At 35.3% G+C, this 24,673-nt stretch overlaps 1 protein-coding gene across 1 annotated transcript in view; it reads left to right on the top strand.

Moving 5' to 3' along the window:
* LOC108680747 overlaps positions 1 to 24,673 on the top strand; it is a 63,328-nt gene that overhangs the window by 15,903 nt on the left and 22,752 nt on the right. The window contains exon 3 of the mRNA XM_047882981.1: positions 8,963 to 9,113. Within this exon, the coding sequence (XP_047738937.1) occupies positions 8,964 to 9,113 (150 nt within the window). The 5' untranslated portion in view covers position 8,963. The remainder of the gene's footprint in view (positions 1 to 8,962; positions 9,114 to 24,673) is intronic.

Here is a 24,673-nt window from a genome sequence, read left to right on the forward strand (position 1 = left end):
ATATTATATATAACTATATTTAAATCAAATAGTAAATGGAATTATAACTATTTTAAATATATATGAAATATGTGAATATATTACTATTTAAAATAGAAATATAGCTTAAAGCTAGACAATATGAGACTGATTCATGATATAGAGTGAATTGAGATAGAAATCCGTATTATTGTCTCTAACGGTGACAAAATTCGGTTGTTAGTTGCGTAATTTTTCAGCAAGCTCATTGAAATAAGTTTCGTCTCATGTTTTCAATAAAATCCAGGTCAGTTATTTTTTTAAGTCAACTTTATGTTTCAATGAATAGTTAATACAGCAAGGTCAATTATTGTCCGTTAACTGAATACTTTTTGTTAGGGAAATTTTGCCCAGCATCAGTTTTATTTCTCACTGTCTTTGAATGGTCGGGGATTTTGATGTTGTGTTTGAAACTATAATAAAAGGTTCGTATAAAGTGTTGCGTCATTGAGCAAATCGAACAATCTTCTGGCTGTTGTGCAAAAATATTTTTGGAACGGTCGAGAGAATTTAAAAAAGAACATATCCACCATAACAAGTTATATATCATCGAGATTAACATGCGCCTTTCATTCGATTTTAACGGATTGTCTGCGAATCGCTGCAGATTGGAATAGCTCAATCCCTCACAGAGAGCAATTGCCAACGTAAGCGAAAACTCTCACTATTCATCCAGCTTTCAAGCATTTATTTGGATTGTTAGTTGTATCAGAGACACATAATCCTTGAACATTGTTTTCATTTAACTTGCATTACTGTTCATCATCTTCGCGATTTCAATGAAAAACCAATATGCCGAAAAAATTCGCAAAAAATGAACAGAATTTTCAAGGACCAAAACCATCTTCGCAATTTCAATGGAAAAACAATTTGCTGAAAGAAAATTTTCCGAAAAATGAACGAAATTTCTAAGGGCCAAATGTTTTATTTCCGACCCAGTTGACCTTCATGCCGGCGTTGAAAATGTCTGGCCTCACGTCTGCCAAGAATAGCTGCTTCGCTCGAACTCTTTTCTCTTAGATGCTGTGATCAATGTGGCACGGCTACGTGCTTCCACTGCAAAGCCTTGTTTTTCTCGAGTTTTCTACCTAACTGAAAATAGCGGTCGCTGTATTAATGGACACATCACTACCGTCTGACAATTTTCGCAGATACTTCGATGATTTTCAAATGTGGTGGTCGTCTCTCTTACTCTCTTACCGAGAATGATATTTGATAACATCGCGATCCCGGGCATTCAAAATGCATCTTCCTTCGTACTTCGAACGTCCCTTAAACAATAAAAAATAAGTTTTTTCCGTAAAGATCATCTATTATTTTATACAATAATTTCAAATGAGATGAGGAAGCATCATAGTGTCCAGGTTTTGCTGATAGAATTACTAATGTCAAGTTTTGTGTTTTACTTGCTAAAAGGAAATGTAATTTTTCACCCATATTAATTGTTGAGATTAACGCTGCTGTTGGTTCACTTCATGAAAAATTATGAAGAAAAACGTAATTAAAAATCAATGCTATTTCAATTGTCGTCAGTTTTCCTCAATTGCTATAATATTTTATTCAATGGAAAGCGCTTGAATCGCATTTTAAGGCAATTTAAATAGCTACTTGAAAACTTTTAGTTCAAATCCTCGAGCCAAAATGTGGAATTCAGTCATCTCTGTGCTGTTCCTTAGTATGCAGCTTAAAGCTTCTGCGGCAGCAATTCCATTGAGAATAGAACCAACTCACCAGCATTTCAACACCAATTTTTAAATTCAATACAGCGTTTAAAACACAATTCTTGTTTTGAGGTCGAGAAACGGCTTCTAAAGTGTCCCTCTCCTTCGCCTTCAGGAAACTCTTTGGAACGGAAGAAATCTTTTTTAACTTCTGGCCTTCCCACTCCAAACGTCTTGTAACATATTCACGAGATGTGAAATATTTCGCAAGCATACGTTGCGTTACAAAACATTTTCGTTGCAGAATCATTTTGAATTAAACTCTTCTTTTTGTTGGGGACATTTTTTCATGTTTCGCGTTTAGAACCCCTATATAGACTCAAATAAATCCTTCTCCAACAAACAAGATCTTTTCAGGATCCACAAGGATTTTGGCAAATTTTCAAGACCCATTCTGAAATCCAAGGCATCATTCATAGGCTCATTGGTATACATTAAAAAAGTTCGAGCTCCAATCATTTTTGAGAATAAGGCAGGGATTCAAAGTTCAAATTCCCGTTCCCGAGGGCGAGACCAGCTTATCTTCGATGGCTCATTTCATTCTCGGGGCACTTTTTTGGTCATCGAGCGCTATTGTTGAAGCGAAGCGTCTGTCTTCGGCCTCTCTTGATAACGGCTTTACTCTACCAACAATTCCAGTTGGTAAACAAATGTTAACCGTAAGCATCTAGAAGCTCGAGGACGTAAATCGATACTCCGAACTTGCGCCCTGCCGAAAATGATTCGTGCGGCTCACAAACTATATTGCACTTCGCTCCCTCACTTAAAACCCTCGAGCGATACTTGAACAGTAATTCCATCTACCGCCTCTTCATATCACTCAACTTAAGTTCTGCAGCAATAATATTTCCCACCACAACCTACTGTGAAACAATTTATTCAGTACAACTGCTATATTGATCGCCCTCTCATCACCGAAGACAATCCAGGAGATACAAGAACTATGTTAATATAAATAATTCAAGAGAACATGAACAACCTCACCGAAAACACCTGAAGCAATACAAGAACATTATTGCTCGCCGAATCGTTGTCAAAAACACTTTAAACAGTACAAGACTGTTTTTTTCCTGCCGCCCAGTAGCGAAAAATACTACAGGAACTAGAAAAAAATCGGAAATCTCTAACTCTTCCGCCATTATCTCATCTGACGAGATGAAAAATACCTTCCCCGCTTATTTTGATTGCTAGATTTAACATACGAGTCTGTTATAATACAGCATTTCCTCTGTCTAATGATTACAGTTCTAACAAAAGGGGTTTCAATAAATTAATTAAAAAAAAGCTCTGTGTTAAATGGCTTCGATGATTCTATAAGCGAGTTCAGACAAATTTCATTGAAAAGTAAAAATTATCTATGGACTTATTTATCTACTTTACAAACGTCAAGGAAGTTAATAAATTTTCCTGTTATTTACAGAGCACTGAAATAATGAATTTTTCAGAATTTTTGATTTTCGAGCAAGCTCGACCTTATTCAACAGGAAAATTATTACCAATAAATTATTCACTCAATTTTTTCAGAAACACCTCTATAATTTCCAGAGACACCTTAATTTTCTAACCACTGTCTATCACAGAGACGTACTCCAACTACAGCGACAGGAAGTTCAAGATTTTCAGTCGCGCGATCGGGGACAAATTCACCACCACTCATCTGAGGGCCCATACTCACTCATGATTAAAACTCCATCAGAATTGGTGATGATCAGTTGGGGCTGATATTCAAAATTGGGACACTCTGCGTGGAATACTCCTGTTTTCTCTGAATTACTTAAGCGTCACAGTTTCTGTAGACGGTTAAAAAAATTGTCTCTTACATGAAGGAATACAAGTTTTTTAATTGATTTAATCAGAAAATACCGACTAGTTTTTGAAATGGACCCATAATATCAAATCGTATTACTTGAACTTTGGTTTTAAATCATGAAGTCCACTCCTCTGCATCAGTCTTTTTCCAACCTACATATCTCGAAACGCCTCCACCTCTGTACAGCTCACATAAATGCGGGACAGATCAGTCGGCCAATCAGCCCTCATGGCAGAGTCAATCTTGCGCCGTTTTCCTGTCTTTGCTCGGCCGTAGGATCATGTCTCTAAAGCAGTTCTGGCGTACCCCAGTTTCCTGTATTCATAAGAGTTTCCTGTATTCATAATAACTAGCCACTAAGAAGAAGCACGTTTTAGAAGTCGTGCTCCGTAAGCCTTCGTTCTTGTTTCATGTTCATTTTGTTGGTTCCAATAAAGCCTGTTCCGAGCTGCCGTGTTCTTTCCAGCCTTCACGCGCGTCAACTTCATACATTACAATAGGTACAGTGGTGCAGACACATTACAAGACCTGCAGCAGCGTACGTACAGCGGTACAGCTAGACACTTTAGAGCGCTGGTGACACTCTACAGGTACAGCGGTGCAGACACTTCATATACTGTACAGGTGCTGACACAAAACCCTTCCGTATTTTTATTTCTACAAATTTTAACCTAAATGGACCATGAAAAAAATTCTAAATTTTCACTACCTCTTCACTACGCACAATAATAGATAATCACGCTTCACTCCCCTCACAACGAACGGGTCACAACTTCCAGATTGTGAAAAAGGTCAACTTCATGTCTACCCTGGCGAAGGTTTCAGGTCTCCGGCGCCGTGGTGTGTTCTCGTTGAGGAACACAGTCGCAATGAACAGAACTTCTTGGACTCGGCGTCAACCTCAAATGGACGAGTACGTGATGCAGCAAATAAAATGATGTACAGCGAGAAACATTTTTTGAAATTCGTAGCGTAAGTCATTATTTTTCAGCAATAATGAGAATATTTGTTCATCACGGCTTAGAGAAAGTGGAAAAATCGGGGTTGAAATTGAAAAAATTTGGCAATTAATTTTGGAAAATATTTTTGCTGTGATTAGACTGCACAACTTCACGATGACATCGTCTGAAAACCGAGGAGAAAAGTACATTTTAACAGTACATGACCTTCCAGGAAATCATTTCATAGATAATGCGAGTCTTTAATGCGATATTAGTTCATCATGTGTGTAACAGAAATAAACTAACTTTGCATGTCCATATCAAGTGTTACTGTGTTAGTAATCTTCAAGATTCGTCTCAAGGCAGCGCAAGCATACTTTATTGGTATATCAAAAACTATAAATTCGATCTCTGAGCCTACGATAGAATTGAAAAAATGATACATTGAATAGCGGAAATGACATATCGTAGAGATTCTATCAGGAAAAATGGAATAAATTACTCTATCCAATTATTTCAACATATAACAAAAATATAGTAAATTAACCATAAATATAAATTTAACGTTCATTAGTATCACGGCTGACGAGGACTGAGCTTCACAGCTACAAGTATTCTCTCATCTCCCTAATCTACAGTGATGAAACAGAGCAGCAAACTTTCAGCAGTAAGTTCATTAACAAAAAAATGGAATCACAAACTTGTCAGAAACTCTCACGAAAGAGACAAACTCTTGAGTGGGTTACGAAATTCGTCACTGGATGGAAGCTGGACTTTAATTTTGTTCGTTCCTTGATGGAAGATTTATGGGAGCTTCGAGGACACTCGACGACATTTAGCCACGAGGGGAAAAACAAGGGCAACAATTTAGTACTTGGCAATGGTACACGAGATCGTAGAAAAAAAATTTCATTTCTCAGGATTTCAGTTCAGCGTAGTAACATTGCGTCTCAGTCAATCGAAAAGCCGTTTGCGGATGGATAAACATATATCACGTAGCATTTTTAAGCTATAGGTTTCAAATTATTAGTAGAAACACGCCTAGAAGTTTTGTTATAGATACTCGCTTTTATTTAGCTTAACAGTCGTTCGAACTAGCGTAAGTGAGACAATACTCTTGAATATTTATATAATGAAATATTTATATAATTTGAGCACACACGACTCAACGGATTTGCGACGATAAACATCGTTTCAATCGATTAATGATATTGTAAATCCTGATTTGTATGATGAGACATTTTAATCCAACTGTACGAACTTCTAACTTTTTTAATACGTAAGAGAAATAACCTATCATTTTCGCTTCGTTTCGCTCAATATAATTATGGTTAACACAACCATAACCTTTATACAACAAAGCTTCTCGATTAGTTTCCAAATAAAAGCATCTAAACTGACCTACCGCGCTCCACGGCAGCCTCATTAAAAATTCGTTATGGCAATAAGCAAACAATAAGGAAATTAAGGCACTGAACATGAATGCACCCTTATGTTTACACATCTATTTACACACATTACACTACACATGATTGATGCTCACTAAAGTAAAAATGTTCAATATCTTAAAAATGTACTCGTGAGTTTCTCAAAATTCACCATGCAAAGAATGCTTTCAATTTGTCACCGCATCCAAACAAATAGGAACATATTTCTAAATTATTTCCTTCGAACTTTCTACACCGATAAAACTAAATCAAACAATTGTAGTGTAGTATATACATTAACTCCAGGTACCAATGAATTACTTTACAATAATCGCGCAGTAGCTTTGGTTCAAATTACAAATCTGATCACTAATAATAAAATACATGTTTTTCTTATTACCTACTTGGTTCACTATGCTTAGTACAAGTTTCCGAAATTTTCACTACTTGCCTCCTAAAAATATGCTGTAGAGTCGTAAAAAGTTGTTCAGAATTTCCAGGGTTGGAACTTTTCGATTTTTATACACCTTTTCTTCGTTATTCAGTTCTAACATTTATATTTGGGAACTTTCTTAGTTTTTGAGTCACATCGCTTAAATAAAATTGAGGAGTAATCTATTTCGACATTAATTGTGCAGCGAAAGTAGATTGCCATCATACATTGCACACCAAAATTTATACAACACAATTTGAATATATTAGTTTTCTTAGTCCTTCAGTACCATGGCGTGATCTCAACAGGTCCCCACGTATCTTTAGTGCTTCGATATTCTGTACTTTGTATCTGTTCATTTAATGAAGAAACCGAGGCGGGAAATGTTCTTTAGTTCACTAGACGCACGACCAACGACATCAATAAAGCAGACCTCGCTTTTCACATGGACACAAGGCACTGCATTAAAACGACCTGAGAAATGGAGGTGCGATCGCGACAAATGCCTACATTGCGGTATCAGGAAACAGAGGAGAATTTATGTGGTTTGTTCTTTGCCGCGGGCCAACACTCTTCAATTTACGACTTTATCCAAAAGATGGACGAGCTCGTGAGACAGCCATGAAGCGTATATGATGCCATCAAAAAGTCTATTATTGCGACCCTTGCGGTGGTGCAGCTGGAGGCCACATTTGGGAATATGTGTGATCAGGAAAATGTGCTGAATGCTACTGTATTTTGTCTTCCTTAATATTCAAAAGATAACTTTCCATTACAGAAAAATTTGTACAGAATTTTCAATGTTTAGAATTCCAGTAAAACAATAACTGAACACACAATTTTAGCGGGCACTGGACGACAAATAAAATACCTATTTGTATACCACAGGTTTCCTTATAAACAAATTCAGGATTTAAAACTAGAGAGCAGCAGAAAGTTTCTTAAATTCTTAAATTATCAAGCTCACAGCTTGCGACTAACTAAATTGAATGTAAACAATAAATTAAATTTTTAATCTATTGGCTATATTATTATTGTCAAATAAAACATAATTTCCCTTTCATTGCTGTGAAACCTCACCCATAATGTGCACCTCGCTTTATAAATATATACCTCAATATACGAGAATATTAAACTCGCCTTTCTTCTCACCCCAACTCTGCTAAATCTCAACCTAAAATGTACATGAATAATAAACTTGCTTATAGACTCAACCCACGCCTTCTAGTTCTAAACCTTGATTGTACTAGAGCATTAAAATAGCTTTTCTTCTCAATCTGTCTCAACCTGTACTAGAGCAATAAATTAGTCCTACTTCTCAACCAACGCCTGCTAATTCCATTCCCTGATTGTACTAGATCAAATTCACATTTCTTCTCACCTGCTAGGTAAGTATTTATTATGCACGAAAACAAAACTTGATTTGATTGTTTTCTGGATTGAATGAGCATGAAGCGAAAAAGTTCGCACATTTATCTCAGTAAAACGTTTGAGTACGCTGGATCAGATGTACAATATGCTTGTAAGTACTATTGTAATGATTAATAACAAATTTTTTTCCGCTTTGTAATTGTCGCATGAATTTTAAGCGTTGATTGCTGGCATGACACAATTTGTGATAATGCGTTTACATTCATTACTCTGTACTCTGAAGAAAAGCACTGAGGTACTTCTCACCTATAGTACTGGATTGTTCGTAAATTTGAGGAGTATTGTATAATCCTTGTACATAAAATTTGAATTTTTTCGATTCTTTCCTCATGAATATATGGCTTCTTACCATTGCTCTTGAGAAATTCCAAACTTGTTTTTCCTACGTGAGAACAAGTCTTCGCAGCAGCTCCTGCTGTCACAGGTTTGATTCAAATTACCATTTTATAATTACAGCTGCCAGAGAAAATTACCCGTTCCAAAAATGTTCATTCTTGCTCATATTTTTTATTTAAGGCTGAAACTTTTTTGGTCTTTAATTTAACATACCTATTTCCACTCTTCAACAATAATAACGTGCTCGAATTTTGCACAAAAGTCGCCACTTATATTGAATATTTTTTTGATCTATCATCAACAATATAATAATATAATTAATCTTACTTTTTCAAAATTATTTCCATTTCCGCATTAGTATTCATTTGAAATCAAAATATGGCACGAGAACCTTAATTTCTACACTGAGTTTCATTTTTATTAAAATCTTGGCTTGCAGAATCGGATGGAGTGAAAAGACTCTCAATTATGTTAAATCAATTTTGACTTACAAGATTCCTGTGCCATTCACTTAAATGCCGTCGCATGGCAAGGCGCTGCAAGTAAAATCTAAAAATATTATATACCATTCATAAAATTAACTTCTTTATTTCTAAATCTTTCTTTAATGCATTTCCAAAAAAATGTTAATAATATTCAAAACAACTCATCATTAGGACGCACTTCATCTAAATTCGGAAATGCTCCTGATTTCAAATCAGCATTTATAATTTCTAAATAATTTACAAATTTCTCTGGTGCAGGATGAAATCGAACCAGCATTGGCTGAAGCTGTCGAAAATGATTCCGATTTCAAATCAGCCTTCATATTTTCCAAATAATTTACAATTGTTTCTATGGTCCAGGATGAAATCGAACCAGCGTTGGCTGAAGCTGCGCACCACCGTTCAACTGTCCGGAGCTTTGTCGTCTTCAATGAACCGCGTCAAGCCTCCGCTCAAGAGGGAGGACTCCTTCATCACGCGCTTCTCCACCAGACAGATCGCCGAACTTCAGGTAGGCTCATATCTTAGGTCTACCGAATTTTATCAATATATATTGGTATTTTTAATATAAATTTAAATACAAAATAACTATTAAATAAAAATTACTAAACTTAAATGCAGAGAACTTAATTTAATTTTACAAGAACTTTCAATGAGAAATTTTTATTCGCCACTAACTTCCCTCGTGACTGAATAGAAACAACTTGGTACATTAATGCGTTCATTTTTTTATTGGATTTGAATTTTTTCATTAAAACTTTGAAATACGAAATCGATGGCATCAATAATAATTAATACCATTGTGCCTTTAATTAGAATGTTTGAACTTGAGACCATATTTGCTCATGATCTTATGTTCAATGAAAAGAATAAAATTCCTGTCCGCAATTCGAGGCTCTTCAATGAATTTTTTTTCTTACTGCAATAATCACGACTAAACATTACCTAACAATGCCGTTCTCTCCATAATATCAAGAAAATATTTATTGCAGTAGAGTGATGTTATGTCTTAACAATCTTTGAGGCAAATTTCAGAAAAAAAAAACATTTTGTTGTAAGCGAAATCTTTAAAGTACGGTACAATTATTGGCATTTTTTATTTATGTTAGATTTCATTATTGGGTTTCAAAGATTAATATTGATACAATATTTTCAGGAATACTTATTTTAAATCACGGCGGTATAAATATATAGATTCACATTATAATCATTAGCTATTTTAGATTAGTTGAGGGCGTGCATTTTGAAAGACAAACATTCATTTAATAAATTTTTGAAAAATAATAAACCCAGTAGCATTCCTTGTTGCCCTAGGCTCCCTCCCATCCTTCCCTATAGTGAAATGTCAGCCTTGTTTAATCATACATCAACATTTGCGTGTGATAAATGTACCCTAATTTACAGAGAACGCTGCTACATCAGCTGAAAATTAGATTTGGTAGGAGATTTGGTTTTTGATTCCACGCTATTTTTTGCAAGGAATTAATCCTTTAGGAATGAGAAAAATATTCAGAGTGTTCACGAATTATCAAATGAATAAATAAAGGAATAATTGGAAAATAATAGATTTTATTTAGATCAGAATAATGGCGTCGCTCGTTCTTCGTAGGCCCGTCTGGCGAGCTCAGCCTAATTGGGGCCATAATTGCAATTAATGACCCTTGTTAATTAATGGTTCAGCTGGCTCATGCTAATTTACACGGACTTCGGGATTGAGTTCCAAAATTAGAATTGCTTATTAGGAGCAAAATTGATTTATTTGTAATTTGTAATTAATAGCAATTGTTATTTACTCTAACCTTTTGTAATTTATTACATTTTATGATTTTATTTCACTTTCTAATCCAAAAAGGTAATTACATTTTCTTGCAAACCTGTGTATATGATTTTTTTTATCAAATTTTGCTTTGAATTCATGATGAATCGCTGCTTTTCACCGTAATGTATTCATTGAACAATCTATTTTCATTTGCTGTCGGCTTCATCCTTCGCTCTCAACCCTCTACCGCCGTATGTCACTATCCCGGTATATTACTTTCAAGTTAAATTATACGTAAACTATTGAGTGTAGCAGCCTGAGGACGTTTGTGCGCAACAGAGAACATTTTAAGGTTGTCGTACGTGGCGGCAACCATCAGTGCAAGTACATTTGCGCTTACAATAACGTATTTTTTGGGCAGTAGGCTTGTGACAATAATGCTCCGGCTACTCGCGTCAAGCGGTAGAGGGTTAATTAGTTTAAGCACTACGGACAAAAATTTAGACGATGGACGGTCTCGAAGTGATGGATGGAGTCAGAGTTTATTGGTTCACTATTAGCATACAACATGAAGCGAGCCGTAACTCCTGCTCTGGTGCTAATATAAGGGCTAGGCCTTACAGCAAGGCTAAGCAAGGACGAGCTTACAGCAAGGCTAAGCAAGGACGAGCTTACAGCAAGGCTAAGCAAGGACGAGCTTACAGCAAGGCTAAGCAAGGATGAGATTACAGCAAGGCTAAGCAAGGATGAATTTACAGCACGGCTAAGCCAGACTAAGCTAATAACAAAGCTAAGGAAGCTATGCTATGAGCGAAGCTAAGCCAGGTCAAGCAAACAGCAAGGCCAAGCGAGGCTAAGATAGCAGCAAAGCTTAGAAGGGCTAAGCTAGCAGCGAGGCTAAGCAAGGCTAAACTAGCAACAAGGCTAAGCAAGACAAAGCTAAAAGCAAGACTAAGCTAACACCAAGTTTATGTGAGGCTAACCCAGCAACATGGCTAAGCAAGACTTGGCTGGCTCTCTAAGCCACACTTTGATAACAGCAAGCCTAAGCCAGAATAATCTAATACCACGACTAAGCCATGTTAATCTGTCAGGTCAACTTTATCTTTGCAGCCCGAGTTGATGACACTAACTAAGTCTCGTCAGGACTCGTGTCGTCCGAGGTCTGAGTTTGAAGCTTTCCTGCTTCTTAGTTGGCGCAACACTTGCCTGATCGCCGCAGTTGAAGAACAATTTTTTTGTCGATGCCAATAGCTTTTGAGAAAATAGTACAAGCTAGGAGTGATTTGAGTTCAGTTGTAAATATTAATGTGGCATTATTGATTGTAGAAATAAATACAAAATTGAAGATTGCTCTTTGGAAGATTGCTCTTTGGAAAAAATTGATATAGACAATCTACATTTTTATTTCTTCTATCGGCTTCCTGGTTTAGACATAAAGCGGTCGCTGTATTGAACTTCATTTTTGCTTTAACGTCTCTACTGCTACACTTTACCGTTAACGTCGTTACTTTAACGCAAAAATGGTTATTTCTCAGTTAATGTAGCTTCTGAAACCGAAATACTGCAAAAGTTGTGGAATAGATTTGAAACGAACCATGCGTGTAGCATAAATCTGTTATTTTCGGCTAGAATAGTCTTATTCCGGTGTGTCATGTGCAGCTAAGCTATCACTTATGCGTCTCGCACATTCCCGACCAAGAAAACTTGCGGTTCTTGCCAGCGCCATATTGTGCCACTTGCATTGTAATAGAGCTCCCACAATACACCTTCATTTGTGAGACGTAGTCTTTAAATTTCTCACTCATGATGTGAAAAACCGGAATATTTTCGTAAACATTTAATTTAATGAACTCTTTCGTGTCCGTTCGTGTCGGGTGTAATTATTATATTCTAATGTGTTCTTTAATATCACATTCCAATTCGTTCTTTCATCACAATATAATGATAAACGAGATTAAAATTTTAAATTTACTACCTCCGGAAATGAGCTAGAAATGAATCAAAATTTGGTTTATGATTCGGTTTTTCGAGAAATGAGCTCCGGTCAACTAACCGTCGTCTCCGAAACTCGAGAGATGCCTCAGGAAAATACGACGCAGGCATATCCGCATGAGATGAGTCCAGCACTCTACTGGAATATTGCATAGTCAAGTACCCAACGCCTTATCTACATACTTCGGGACGATACTGCATGATGATAACCATAGGATTGCACGTGGTGGCAGTGAGGCAGCGCTGGATGACGTTTTACACAGCAAAGAATTTACAGTATGTAGGAGGTTTTTGAGGTATTTCTGCACGCGATCATTCGTATACCAGCGAGAAATGCGTACGCTAAACTGCGTGTTAGACATGCATATCGGATTCCCTATTGTAAGCAAATATTTTCATTCGTTTGTCTTGTTTTTTAGGGACTTCTAATGTGTTTGTCTCGTTCAATTTTTGGTTTATATCATAATACTTTGATATATATACATAATACACTTGTAATCAATTATTTTATATTCAGGATATAACTTTTTCTATTGCGTGTTGTTCTTTTTTTTTGGCTTTGAAATCTCTCGTTATTTTACTGCTCATGTGGGGAAAAGAAATCTTTCCGGTCAACGCTGTAAAATTCTATGTAGATTCTTCAAATATTTGAAAACATTTTCTGCAGTTTGTCAATAATTTAAAACCAAACGATAGTGCTTCTATAAAAGGTTCCGAGTTCATCAATATTTTCGAACGTATTTAACGCAGGTTTCAAAATTGTCTATACATTTTTGATATATTTTTGTCATAAATACTAAATTCATATTTTAGATTATCTGAGAGTCAGTAAATTTTAGCATTTTATCCGTTTTCAGGCTAATTAGGCATTGCCGAAATGGGGGAAAAACATCAAACGAATTTAAAGCATGTTTAATTAATTTACAATTTAAATTAGTGACTAAAATTATTTTATTTCATAGAGGCAGTTCAATAGGGATCCTTCTATAAATAATCAGATGAGGGATTTCTTGATTTATGAAAAATGGCTTTATGTGAGAAGCGCGATTTGCCTGGTGTAAATAAAAAGGAAAATACTGGAATAAATGCAGCTCCTCACTATTCCTCTGCACCCTCCAGCCGAGGCTACGTTTCAAGACTTCCCAAAGAAGCGACCGATTTCTGCTACCGTCTCTGCAAAAACTGAAGGCCATTGTAATGTGCTGATAATCCATTGCAATTCAATCGCCGTTTGTATAAAAGTAGCAAACTGTCGCCTTGGTAAATCACAAATTCGCCAAGAATTTAAAAATGGAGGAAATACCAAGGATATTCACAATATCTTCACAGAAAACTTTTCGGGTTACTCAGCTTTTAATCTCTTTCGTGTTAATTTAGGTCCCTGCTGATTGCACTACTTGTTTTTACACAGTTTTTGCGCTGCCAATGAACGTTCTATATATATATATGAATGCGGACCTAATAGTTTCTGAAATGTATTTCGGTGATTTTGCATGAATTATGCGCATTTCCATCCAACAATCCCAGTTTCAATCCCTGCAAATTTTTTTGTGATCCATGTTACAGCCTAGCGTGACCCTACATTATAAAGCGCTCCTTTATTAGCAAAAACACATGCACTGAAATTATTCTAGTTGTTTTTCCATTTTGAAAACAAATTAAAAATTGAAATTTCTCGACAAACTCTTTTAGAAACGACACGTCGTTGGTATGCCTTCATTGCAGGAATACTTCGGTAACTCCTGAGGAGGTGTCAAATGTGCGTAAATTGAATAGACTAACTATACCGATAGGAAAAGTGAGGCTAGAAAGTCATTGCAACTCGTGAGTTATTAGACTGATTATATATGATGGGGTAAGATGAGCATGGCTGGCTGTGTGGTGCCTCTCTTCAATGAAGTGGACTGATGGTCGAATTCTTCACACCAATTAAAGAAAAAGATGCTGTGAAGAACGAACAAGTATTCATAAGAGTGTCTACACAATAAAATTCCTCCGCATTTTTTATGTATTGCAAATGTGTAAAAAAGAAATGCGCCACCAATGATGTTATCATTGATATTGTGTGTAAGTAAATTTTTTATTTATACTCAACTCATAGGTTTTGACACTGAATTTGTTTCTGCAATGTTGCCATTCCGGCAAAAATTCAGAAAACATTCACTGAGTAGCTAATGATAATTAACTCACGATATCATATCCTTCTTTGGCCCGAATACAAAATATATATTATTATTACTTTTGTGGCATATTAACATCGAAATTCTGATGTTCATCACCATGATGCATCACAATGTACTAATGATATTTGCTCTGTTCCTGCTGAGCCGATAATTTACTGGTTCCTTTAGCTTGACTGCTCCATTTCTTTCCCACTTACAATAAGTGTTATTAGAAACTCTACGGTCGGGACTATAGTGGGCCATTTCTTCTCTCCTTCCAGTTTTCTCAGCCTAGGTTAATAGTTTTGGAGCTCATTGGATTTAAGTGCCTATATCGAATCGGCTTTCGTGCGGCGATGTTGCTAGGTTGGAGTTGACGAATTAAAGTTTTGATAGAATGCTTCTTAAATAATAACTTTAGTCTGATGACGATCTTATTTCTAGTATTTCGTACAGAATAGACCTGTTTTTTAATGGGAGGCATTTTATATATATTAATGATTAATATACATATTAGGGATTAATAAAAATAAACAGGTCTATGCTAAATCGCAGCGAATGAACGTTGTTTTACGTTGAAACTATTTCAAATTCTTTTATTTTTGGGGCCTTAATTAGAATTGACGGAATGTGTGTGTGCTTTTTTTGTTTGCGGTTTTTGCTTTTAGTCAAGTACGAAAAAATTCCATTAGGTTAAAAAGTTTTCTCCACAAAAACTGCCGCTATCTCTACCTGGCCTCGCTTCAACCTACGTTCATCAATCTAGCTCTTCCTTTGACAAGCTCTCGTCCAGTTTTTAAACCTTAACCAAAAAATTAATGATGCCTATTTTAAACTATAGATGATTTTTATTGTTGTAATAAAAAGGAATATTACAATGTAATTTATTTCAATGTTGATGCATTTTAGCTGATAAAATAATCGGAAAATCTGGTGATGTAGTTAAATGCGCTATTTCAAGATTTCGGGTCGGGGAAGTGAAAAATGCCTCCTAAAGTTTGAAACTCTCTGAAAGTTAATCGCTCGCAGCCGACACCTCAACTGCATTTATAATTCTATCCTGAATACCCATTTTTCGTTCAGAAAACTCGATATTTTTGCATAATTACAGTTGTCAGCTAGTGAAATCATTACAGGTTCCACGTAATGAAACCGTTACGGTTTTCAGCTGAGTGAAACCATTTAACGTGCAGAAATAAATTCGTTGTCAAAGAAATTTTCGATTTCCGCTTAATCTCAAACTAAAATAGCGTTCGTCGTAATTTTCCGGCTTTATTTTTCTAAGTCGGTAATGATTTTAGGATTAAAATGCGGAACAGGCTGATCAAGTATTTAGATATTCTTTAATTTGTGTTTTTTATTATAATCAATCATGAAATTTATTCATTGAATTTTAGTCTGCATGCAAACACACAATTTATGGAATATCCTCCAAGTTGCACTGCCCTCTGATGACATGTTCGGGTTACCTAACAGCCAATACGTGTCAATGCACCTGCTTTATCATTTAATAAATTCATACTAGGATTGGTATTTGTCAGGTGTAATTTACGTCGACTTCTGTAATTTCGGTGGGGAGAAATTTTCTTTCGTTTTTCAATCGAAGTTTTTTGGTAATGACGGAGATATCAACTACAGCAGACAGTGCACTATTGAAGTCTGCTTGACCTGATAAATTAGATTTTTTACACATTCTTTATTTCCTATCTTTAGTCTTTAATTTAAATAATTAGTTGGTAAAGAATTGATTGCTCAAAAGTAAGGAATTGAATAGACTTAATCTCTGTACCAGGAATTAATTGTAATAGGAATCGTCATTATATTCAGCTAAATACTTATTCCGTTTAAGAATCCGTCGCCTGCAGTGAGTCCTTGTTTGTGCTGAACGCAAAAACTGCTAAGAAAGAACTCGCGCCAGACACAAAACAGAAAATTATTCAAGGTTTCTAGAAAAAATCAAAGTAAAAAATGCTTCTGGTTTACATTTCGCAACGCAGACGCCGAGCCAAATTACAGAGAAAACAGAGCATCGCTGCTGAGGCTGCAGAACAAATAAGGAAGATCGCTCAACAAGGTCCATACAGTCTCAGGGACGCCGGTGCCGGGGGAAGGAATCGTGACATGAAGGGATACCATGACACGGAACACCATCGATCCACATTGACTTCGCGAGAGTGTAAAAAATTAAATTATTGAAGCATAAAATATTTTTCAAATTGTACAAATATATTAAATGAATCCAACCAATTAGATGAAAAATTACGGCGTCTAAAGGCGTTCACACAAATCAACTAATGGGTAAATTTATTTGACGTAATTACTAATTCTAAAAGAACAAATATTAATACCATATATTATTTTATATTATTCTGTAATATAATATTACGATACTAATTGATCGCTCGATAATTTGGCCAGCAACATTCAGAGTTTCCATTCTATTTTCGCGCAAACATTTGAACCATTTCTGCCGTGAGATCAAATTCTCGCAGATGGGATTCGTAAAATCTGTATTCTAATTTAACGTTGGCGATATTTCAGTCCGCAGATGCGATCGCATAGAAAGAATACGAAAAATATCCTGAGTGCTTTTGGACAGTTTTGGCGTGATCTTCGTTGGCATTTTTAGGCTGAGATTGCCAGTTATCGGAAATGCAGTCCACAGATTATTTCCAGATGCAATCTCGCTTCAAAACGAGTCGCGCCGACGTTGCGCATATGATTTTAGAAACTCAATTTACGACGTTTAATTCTAACATCCAGAAAGATTTCAAATCGCTCCTCATATTCGCGCTCGATTTTTTCCTGCTCTGAAAATATTTGGATACTGAGAACAAGCTTAGACGACTGGTATAGACTTTGCATTGCCTGCTCGAGTGATAAATAAAATTTTTTTTTTCGCAACACTTCCGTAACTAATGAATTTAAGAAAAAGAATACTTCGTCCATGAAAAGAATAGGTAAAGATTCATCGAAGGATCCTACAAATCTCTATGCTAAATTATTCCGTTCAGTCTGTTTTAAATTTTTTAAAAAAATCTGTAAATTTTTCCATCGAATCAGGGTTTGACTGAACTATACTGACTTACTAAAGTAAAAAATTCTATTCCGCATTTAATAATCCAAGTTCGTATATATTTTCGCTTGTGCATGTGGTTATTAGTTGTTTCGAAGCCCACCTCGCAGTCCTGCATGGATGTTATCTTAATTTTCCAGGTTTTATGTGAGCAGCGACATTGAGGCAATTTATTTGAAGCCCACGCTCCAGAGCGATGTCTATATGTTCCGTTTAATGTAAACGTTTTTATGCCGAATTACTTTGGTCTTTGAGCGAGTTATGCGTTTATAGAAAACTTTTGTATAGATCCATATATATCCCGAGTCTTTTAGAAAATTTGTATGCATTTGTACTATGCTTACCATTAAATCTAGCACAATTTTCATTGAATCTATATAATTTTTTTATTTATAAAACATTTATATAATGTTTGATTTTCCATCCGTTTGTCATGCATCTTCCACATTTTAAACATTGATTAGTAAATTTTTCAATTTTTAAACATTTTCCTTCTCTTTGCCGGATATTTGTGAAATATTATTCTTACCTTATCTTACCATTCATGCATTCCCCAATGTATGCTTCGACAATCCTGCTCACTCTGTTTAAAAAATTATAATAATAAAATCAATTTTGTACTGAAACGTATAATTCGATTCAACTTAAATTAAACTTTAATCAAATTTAATTTCATCGCAAGAACCAAAAATCTAGTTTCAAATTAGAGAACGCACTTTTATTGCTCCATATAACTGATTATTTTTCAACTCTCGCAGAATCTACGAACAATAGTTTACGTTGCCTGATGAAGATGAATAGTTCATGAGACAGTCTGGCATCTCAATTGTAAATAGTTTTTTATAAGTCTAACGTGAAATATCTGTATATATATTAGTAATTTCAAAGTTATTCAAGATCATACAAGATGTACGAAAGACGTTGAATGTTATTTTGGGACAACTCTGGAATAACATTTCCGAGCAACAGAAATTATTATTAAATGGTTTAACCTCTCATTAACAGTGTCGGTTATGACAGAACCCACAAGACTTATATGTTTCGTGTGAAAAAAGATAGTTCTACGCAAGATTTTATGATATTGTATCTTTCGCGGTCATGTTCGAACTTTTCTTGTTGTCGTGCGTATATAGTGGCAAGTTCAATGTTCATTTAAATCACGGTCCTAGTAAGATACTTTATTGCACCAGACGTTACATTTACATTAAAAGTTTTTTCTTCCAGACTAGACTTTAGCACAACAACTGGGCATCTATTAACATCAGTCCTAGGGACAAGCTTATCGAACCACAAGATGCTGCTTTCACGACCGCGTTCCTACTGCTGCCTTTTCCTATCCGCAATTTCCCAGCACAGTTTCAGTGCGATCTAAAACATTCTTCCAATTCTACTATTCAAACCTTCTAACATTCATTCCAACTTGACAACAAATTTATTAAATAAAAGACTAATACCTAACAATAAAATAACGATACATTTAAGAGCTCTACATTGTATTGATTAAAATGAAATAATTTTGGGTTCCATCTGATTAAAGTAATAAATAAAAAAGTAAAAGCAAAGAATACGCCAGGTATATCCACCATGTATTCAAAGAAGGCGTTTCGGAGACCAGCTCAGCTCATAACCTTCATAGAATTCTAGCGCAATCACTGGCGAAAATTAATGTATACACGAAAGAGAATAAAACGAACGTAATGAGACAACGGCAAACAAAACATAAATACAATAAATGAATAAAACTTTTAAAAACCACGTTTTCTTAAGGGACAAAAAAACTTTTACTCTTACATAACATTACATAACACTCTTCATAACTTTAATGTTATGTAAGAGTTACTGTTTTTCTTTTTTGTCCGTTAAGAAAACGTGTTTTTTAGAAGTTTATTTTTTTATTTTATTTTCTACTTATTATTTTAGCAATTTTAGCAATTCAAATCATTTTTCAGGGTTGGCACTTCTGGATGTTCGACAAAAAAAAAGACCCGATTCCCAACCGTGAATTTTTAAGTTTTTTTAATTAAAAAAAATTATAGAAAAAAGTTTTAAATTATTACTTCTGTTGATCAAATCTTGAATTGTTAGGAAACATAAGCATGCATGTCAAATTTCAAGTTCCTAGGATCATCAGAAGTGCTCTAAATTAAGGTTCGAACTTTTGATGACAGACAGAGACGAAGCGAAACTAAAAAAACGTGGTAATAAAAACCCATCAATTTACAATGTACGTTATTAAGACAAGGTTTCAATTTAAAAATTTACAGCGATTACGCGATCACTTCTCTTATCTTCTTGAAATTTTAACTCGATTGGTTTCTATGTTTCCTTTACCGTTTCTCTCTACTTAGGTACTCTACGCTTGTATTCAATGAAGTTTATAAACTGGTGGTGAAGCTGCATGGTGTCCGAAAATTTGTCTCTGAAGATGTGGTGAATTTATTCGGAATTTTCTTTGCTTTTTAATTCATGATGAGCATGTGACTTAAGCAGAATAATGATATAGTACTAATGAAGAAAAACAATAGCAGAAAAACAAAGACAAGGCAACAAAATTCATATGCAAATTATGAAAAACATAAACTTTGGGGTTCATTTTAGCTTACAACTTTCAGGCTGATCGACTTATCACTTAACTTGAATGTCTAAAACTTGCAAATAACCACAAATTCGAGATAATGAAGAATTTATCTGCAGAATATGAAGCATAAACAACTACATAATTCGCCATCGCTAATAAAAACCACAGATTCAACACTTGCATGACTAAACAGAGTGAACACGATTTGTACTCGAAAAAAACACGTACCTTTATGGGGAAATCACGAGCAATGACAAATACCAATTATTTCTATACGATGATAGGGGACTACCTCTTTATCACTACTGTATCTCATGAAAAGGTTTCAGTTGAGATAAGATACTGAGTAATCACATTGTATTCGGGAACTCACATCTGTACAATTGCTTTGTGCCGTGCGGCAGTCCTTACCAGCGCGTAACTGAAACATGAAGGAATGAATCCTGGATGTTTGCATAACCTAAAGTGTGGAAAGCTCTAAATGAAAATGGAAAAATTATTACTATGAAATATGAACAAATTTATACTATTCCCTAACAACGAGGTCACGTCAAATGTGACTTAAATTCTCAACGAGAAATCATCAGTATCCTACAGCGATCCTTCATAACAATATCATCAGGAATACCGTCATTGCCAAAAAACTTATTTTATGCAAAAACCACAAAAACTTCAGAAAACAACTGTCCACCGCATCGCCTTATTTTGAGTAGAAAATCCGGCAAACCCTTGCAGTAATATGATTTGAAAAGTTATTATTCTACCCTAATGACTTTATAATCGAATACTTACTATATACTCTTCATAAGGATCTTTTTCTCGTGTCCTTATGGGCATGTTTCAGTCCCTTATTGTGAGACAAGAGCTGTTGTACATACGCACATAATTATCAAGCCAACGTTCAACAGCTAAGTTCAGATGTGAGCCTGGCTCAATGCATTCAAATACAAATACTTTAAAAGGTATTTGCGTTCAATACATTTAAATACAAAATACCTTACTTATACATTTTTGTTCCTTCTGTTAATTACGTTCTTCTATAATGTTTGCTTATTGCTGTGATTAGTATAAAAGATTTTTTTCAGTTTTTCATTTTAATCAGAGAAACTTTAAAAATAGTGAACAAGTTTTCCGCCTGAATTCAAACAGGAGCATGGAGCCAACTTGACACACAAGTTCTTTATCTACTAGTGGTATGTATGTTCTTACACAGCGCCATCACCGAACTGAGATTCATACTCTGATTACACGATAACTTTTCTCCGATTACACAATATATAACATGGTAACTTTTTTTCTCCGATCACAAGATATTCGACACGGTAACTTCGTTTTCTCCGATCACACGATAATTAACACGGTAACTTCTTTTTCTATCTAATTACACGATATTTAACACGGTAACTTCTTTTTATCAAATAACACGATATTTAATACGGTAACTTCTTATTCTTTGATTACACGATATTTAATACGGTAACTTAATTTTATCAAATTACGCGACATTTAACACGGTAACTTCTTTTTATCAAATTACACGATATTTAATACGGTAACTTCTTATTCTATGATTACACGATATTTAATACGGTAACTTAATTTTATCAAATTACGCGACATTTAACACGGTAACTTCTTTTTATCCAATTACACGATACTTAACGCGGTAACTTCTTTTTATCCAATAACACGATATTTAACACGGTAACTTCTTTTTATAAAATTACACGATATTTAACACGGTAACTTCTTTTTATCCAATTACACGATATTTAACACGGTAACTTGTTTTTATCCAATTACACGATATTTAACACGGTAACTTCTTTTTATCATATTACACTGTACCTTGCACTGCGGACTGCGGCTGATTCTTCTCCGATCCCGTGATATAACCGTGACTGAGAGAAGTTCTTGGTACAGATCTAGTTGCTGTCTGCATGTAAAAATCCTGATACCAGTCGCTATGCAGTCCATCCGCGCCAGTTACGCGGTTAACAACGTCTCCAGAGAAATCAAGTCTGAGATGTAACTACATTGCGCCCCCGAGATCTGTTTGGAAGTTGCAAATAATGTAGAGGAGAGGGGATGAGAGAATGACCGGTGGAATATCAGTGTGTAATGCAAGGGCAGTGCTTATGGGGAATATAGCGAATGAGGAAAAATCCATGTTTGGTTTAGTACGAACCCTGAGGACTTATGGTAAGTTTATCGGATTTGATTTCTTGAACTAACTTTTAAATTCCTGTTAAAATTTAACAATCGTTAATGGCGGCTAATTTAAATGTACGTATGTGCCGAGGAAAAATATGTGATTGCATACTTCATGACAATCCAGAATTTCGGGTAAAATCTCTATATGGTATTACTGAGCTAAGAATAGAGTGATGAACTCTGTAGGTGCTATTTAGAAAGCAAGATGATATAATCTTCACGGATAATTGTTAGGCATTGATTTAGTACTGAATGCTATGACAAGCAGGATATGGCTGATGGGATATTTTTTTGACGTTACATTGTTGGGGGACTATCTCTTATTAAGCTGATAAGCTGACGTCTCCCCGACACATAGCACGTGATCGTTCAAGACTTCAAGCAATTTTTCAAGACCAAGGATATTCAATAAATAAGCAGTTGAAAGTAAATATAATTACCAATGAATAAATAGAAGCAAAAATACAACAAACCTAACACCCTAATCCTAACCTGACTTTAACTTGACTTTAACCGTGCGTTTCCATCACTTTCACTTCACTTCAAAGTTAAATAATCAAGTCCAAATATCGAGTTCATATCTTGAGCTCATCTATCAAGTTCGAACATCGAGGCCTTCCTGAAAATAGAACAAAATAACGCTTGAAATAACTAACTAAAGAATGAATATATAATAAACAAATTAACACGCAAAAATAATCAATAACACGAAACTTAAATCACTTCTAAAATTGAACAAACACAAATATAATCACAGAGCTATCGATTAACGTACCTCCACGGCAAGGACACAAGACACAATGATCGACAAAACGAAATACTGCTGGAGGTCACAGCTAAGGTGATTGAAAACTGAAAATGACAAAATCAAAATCCTAAACCTAATACATTGCAACATAAAAATCAGCAATAAATCTATTTCCTCTACAACATTTTAAATTTTAGACAATAATAACTATTTTAAGACAATTAAATTCAAAATTTTAAATTTATTTTTGCTCTAATTTGGATATAATTTTTGCTAAGTGCCTATTTTCACCGTCTCTCCACATTATTAGCCTAATCATTTTAATAATTAGGAGTAATTATTATTGATTGAGTATAGTAAGTATCGAGACAACTGTCGTGAAAAATTTAGCATATAATTCTATGCCGTAAGTCTCAGGTAAGTTTCCAGTTAAATGATTCCAGATGAAAACTCATGTGCATGCTTAAAAACGTGAATATTATCAGTGTTTTAAAGATACATGCAAACTTTGTTGAACTTATATTCTAGTTCAGTGCTGAGGCAGAACAACGCAGATGTATCCAGGGTCTGAGTTGCGCTGTAAAAATGGGCTGGTTATGCCTAACATAAATCAAAATATTTTTCCACGAAGGAATTTTCCAGTGCATTTAAGCCCGCCCAGAGGCAGTTCAGTGCTGCTACTTTAATCGTTATTTTATTTGACCGAATTTAAATTCATACGCATTATCTTGTGTGAAATGCTGATTGTATGGAGTTGGTCACTATTGTTTCATTATAATAGATAAGTAAGACATGATTTGAAAATAATTAGTTACGCTTGCGTGTTTGTAAGTTGACAGCCAAGAAGAGTAATAAACTTTGGATATAATTTTTCACCTATTTTAAAAATATAAATTAAAAGGATAATAGACTTGAATAAATATTGAATTGTCATCGCAGAAATGACGTTACTCAATTTTAGAATTAACATTAGGAGAGCGTTGCGTGCAATGATATCGTTCAAGTTGCAGCAAGCAAATCAAACTTGAGCTCCCAACAACATCCTCTCGATTGAGTTCCTCTCTCGATTGCCCACGCGAACACAGACTGCACACAGGAAAATTAGTGGGTTTATGTGAAACTAGCGTTGCACTTTTCGCTCTTGTGTGGGTCATCCTGACCCACTTTGGCCCGGCAAATGACGTATCAGTGCCATAAGCAAAACGCATGTCCCTATTAAGACAATGAATTCATTCTCCCCCATTCATTCACGTGAGTGTTGGCATACAGAGATCAGGCGCTGTTCCCGGAGCGGGGGGACACACCTACAGGCGGCGCTGAGCTATCAGCTTTAGGCTCCGGTGGCGGTCATACTTGAAATAAATAAGACAAAGCTGTGCTAGGAATTTAAATGTAAAGAAAATAGCCAAAAAGTTCACCATTTCTTATAAGAAAAAACGTTTCGTAGTCCAGCTCCATCGTCACGTCAGTTCAAAACCTAGAACACAGTACCTGTGTTCTAGGTTTTGAACTGACGATGGAGCTGGACTAACCCACTGG

The sequence above is a fragment of the Hyalella azteca genome, unplaced genomic scaffold (assembly GCF_000764305.2).
Source record: "Hyalella azteca isolate HAZT.00-mixed unplaced genomic scaffold, Hazt_2.0.2 contig11733, whole genome shotgun sequence".
Lineage (NCBI taxonomy): Eukaryota > Metazoa > Arthropoda > Malacostraca > Amphipoda > Hyalellidae > Hyalella > Hyalella azteca.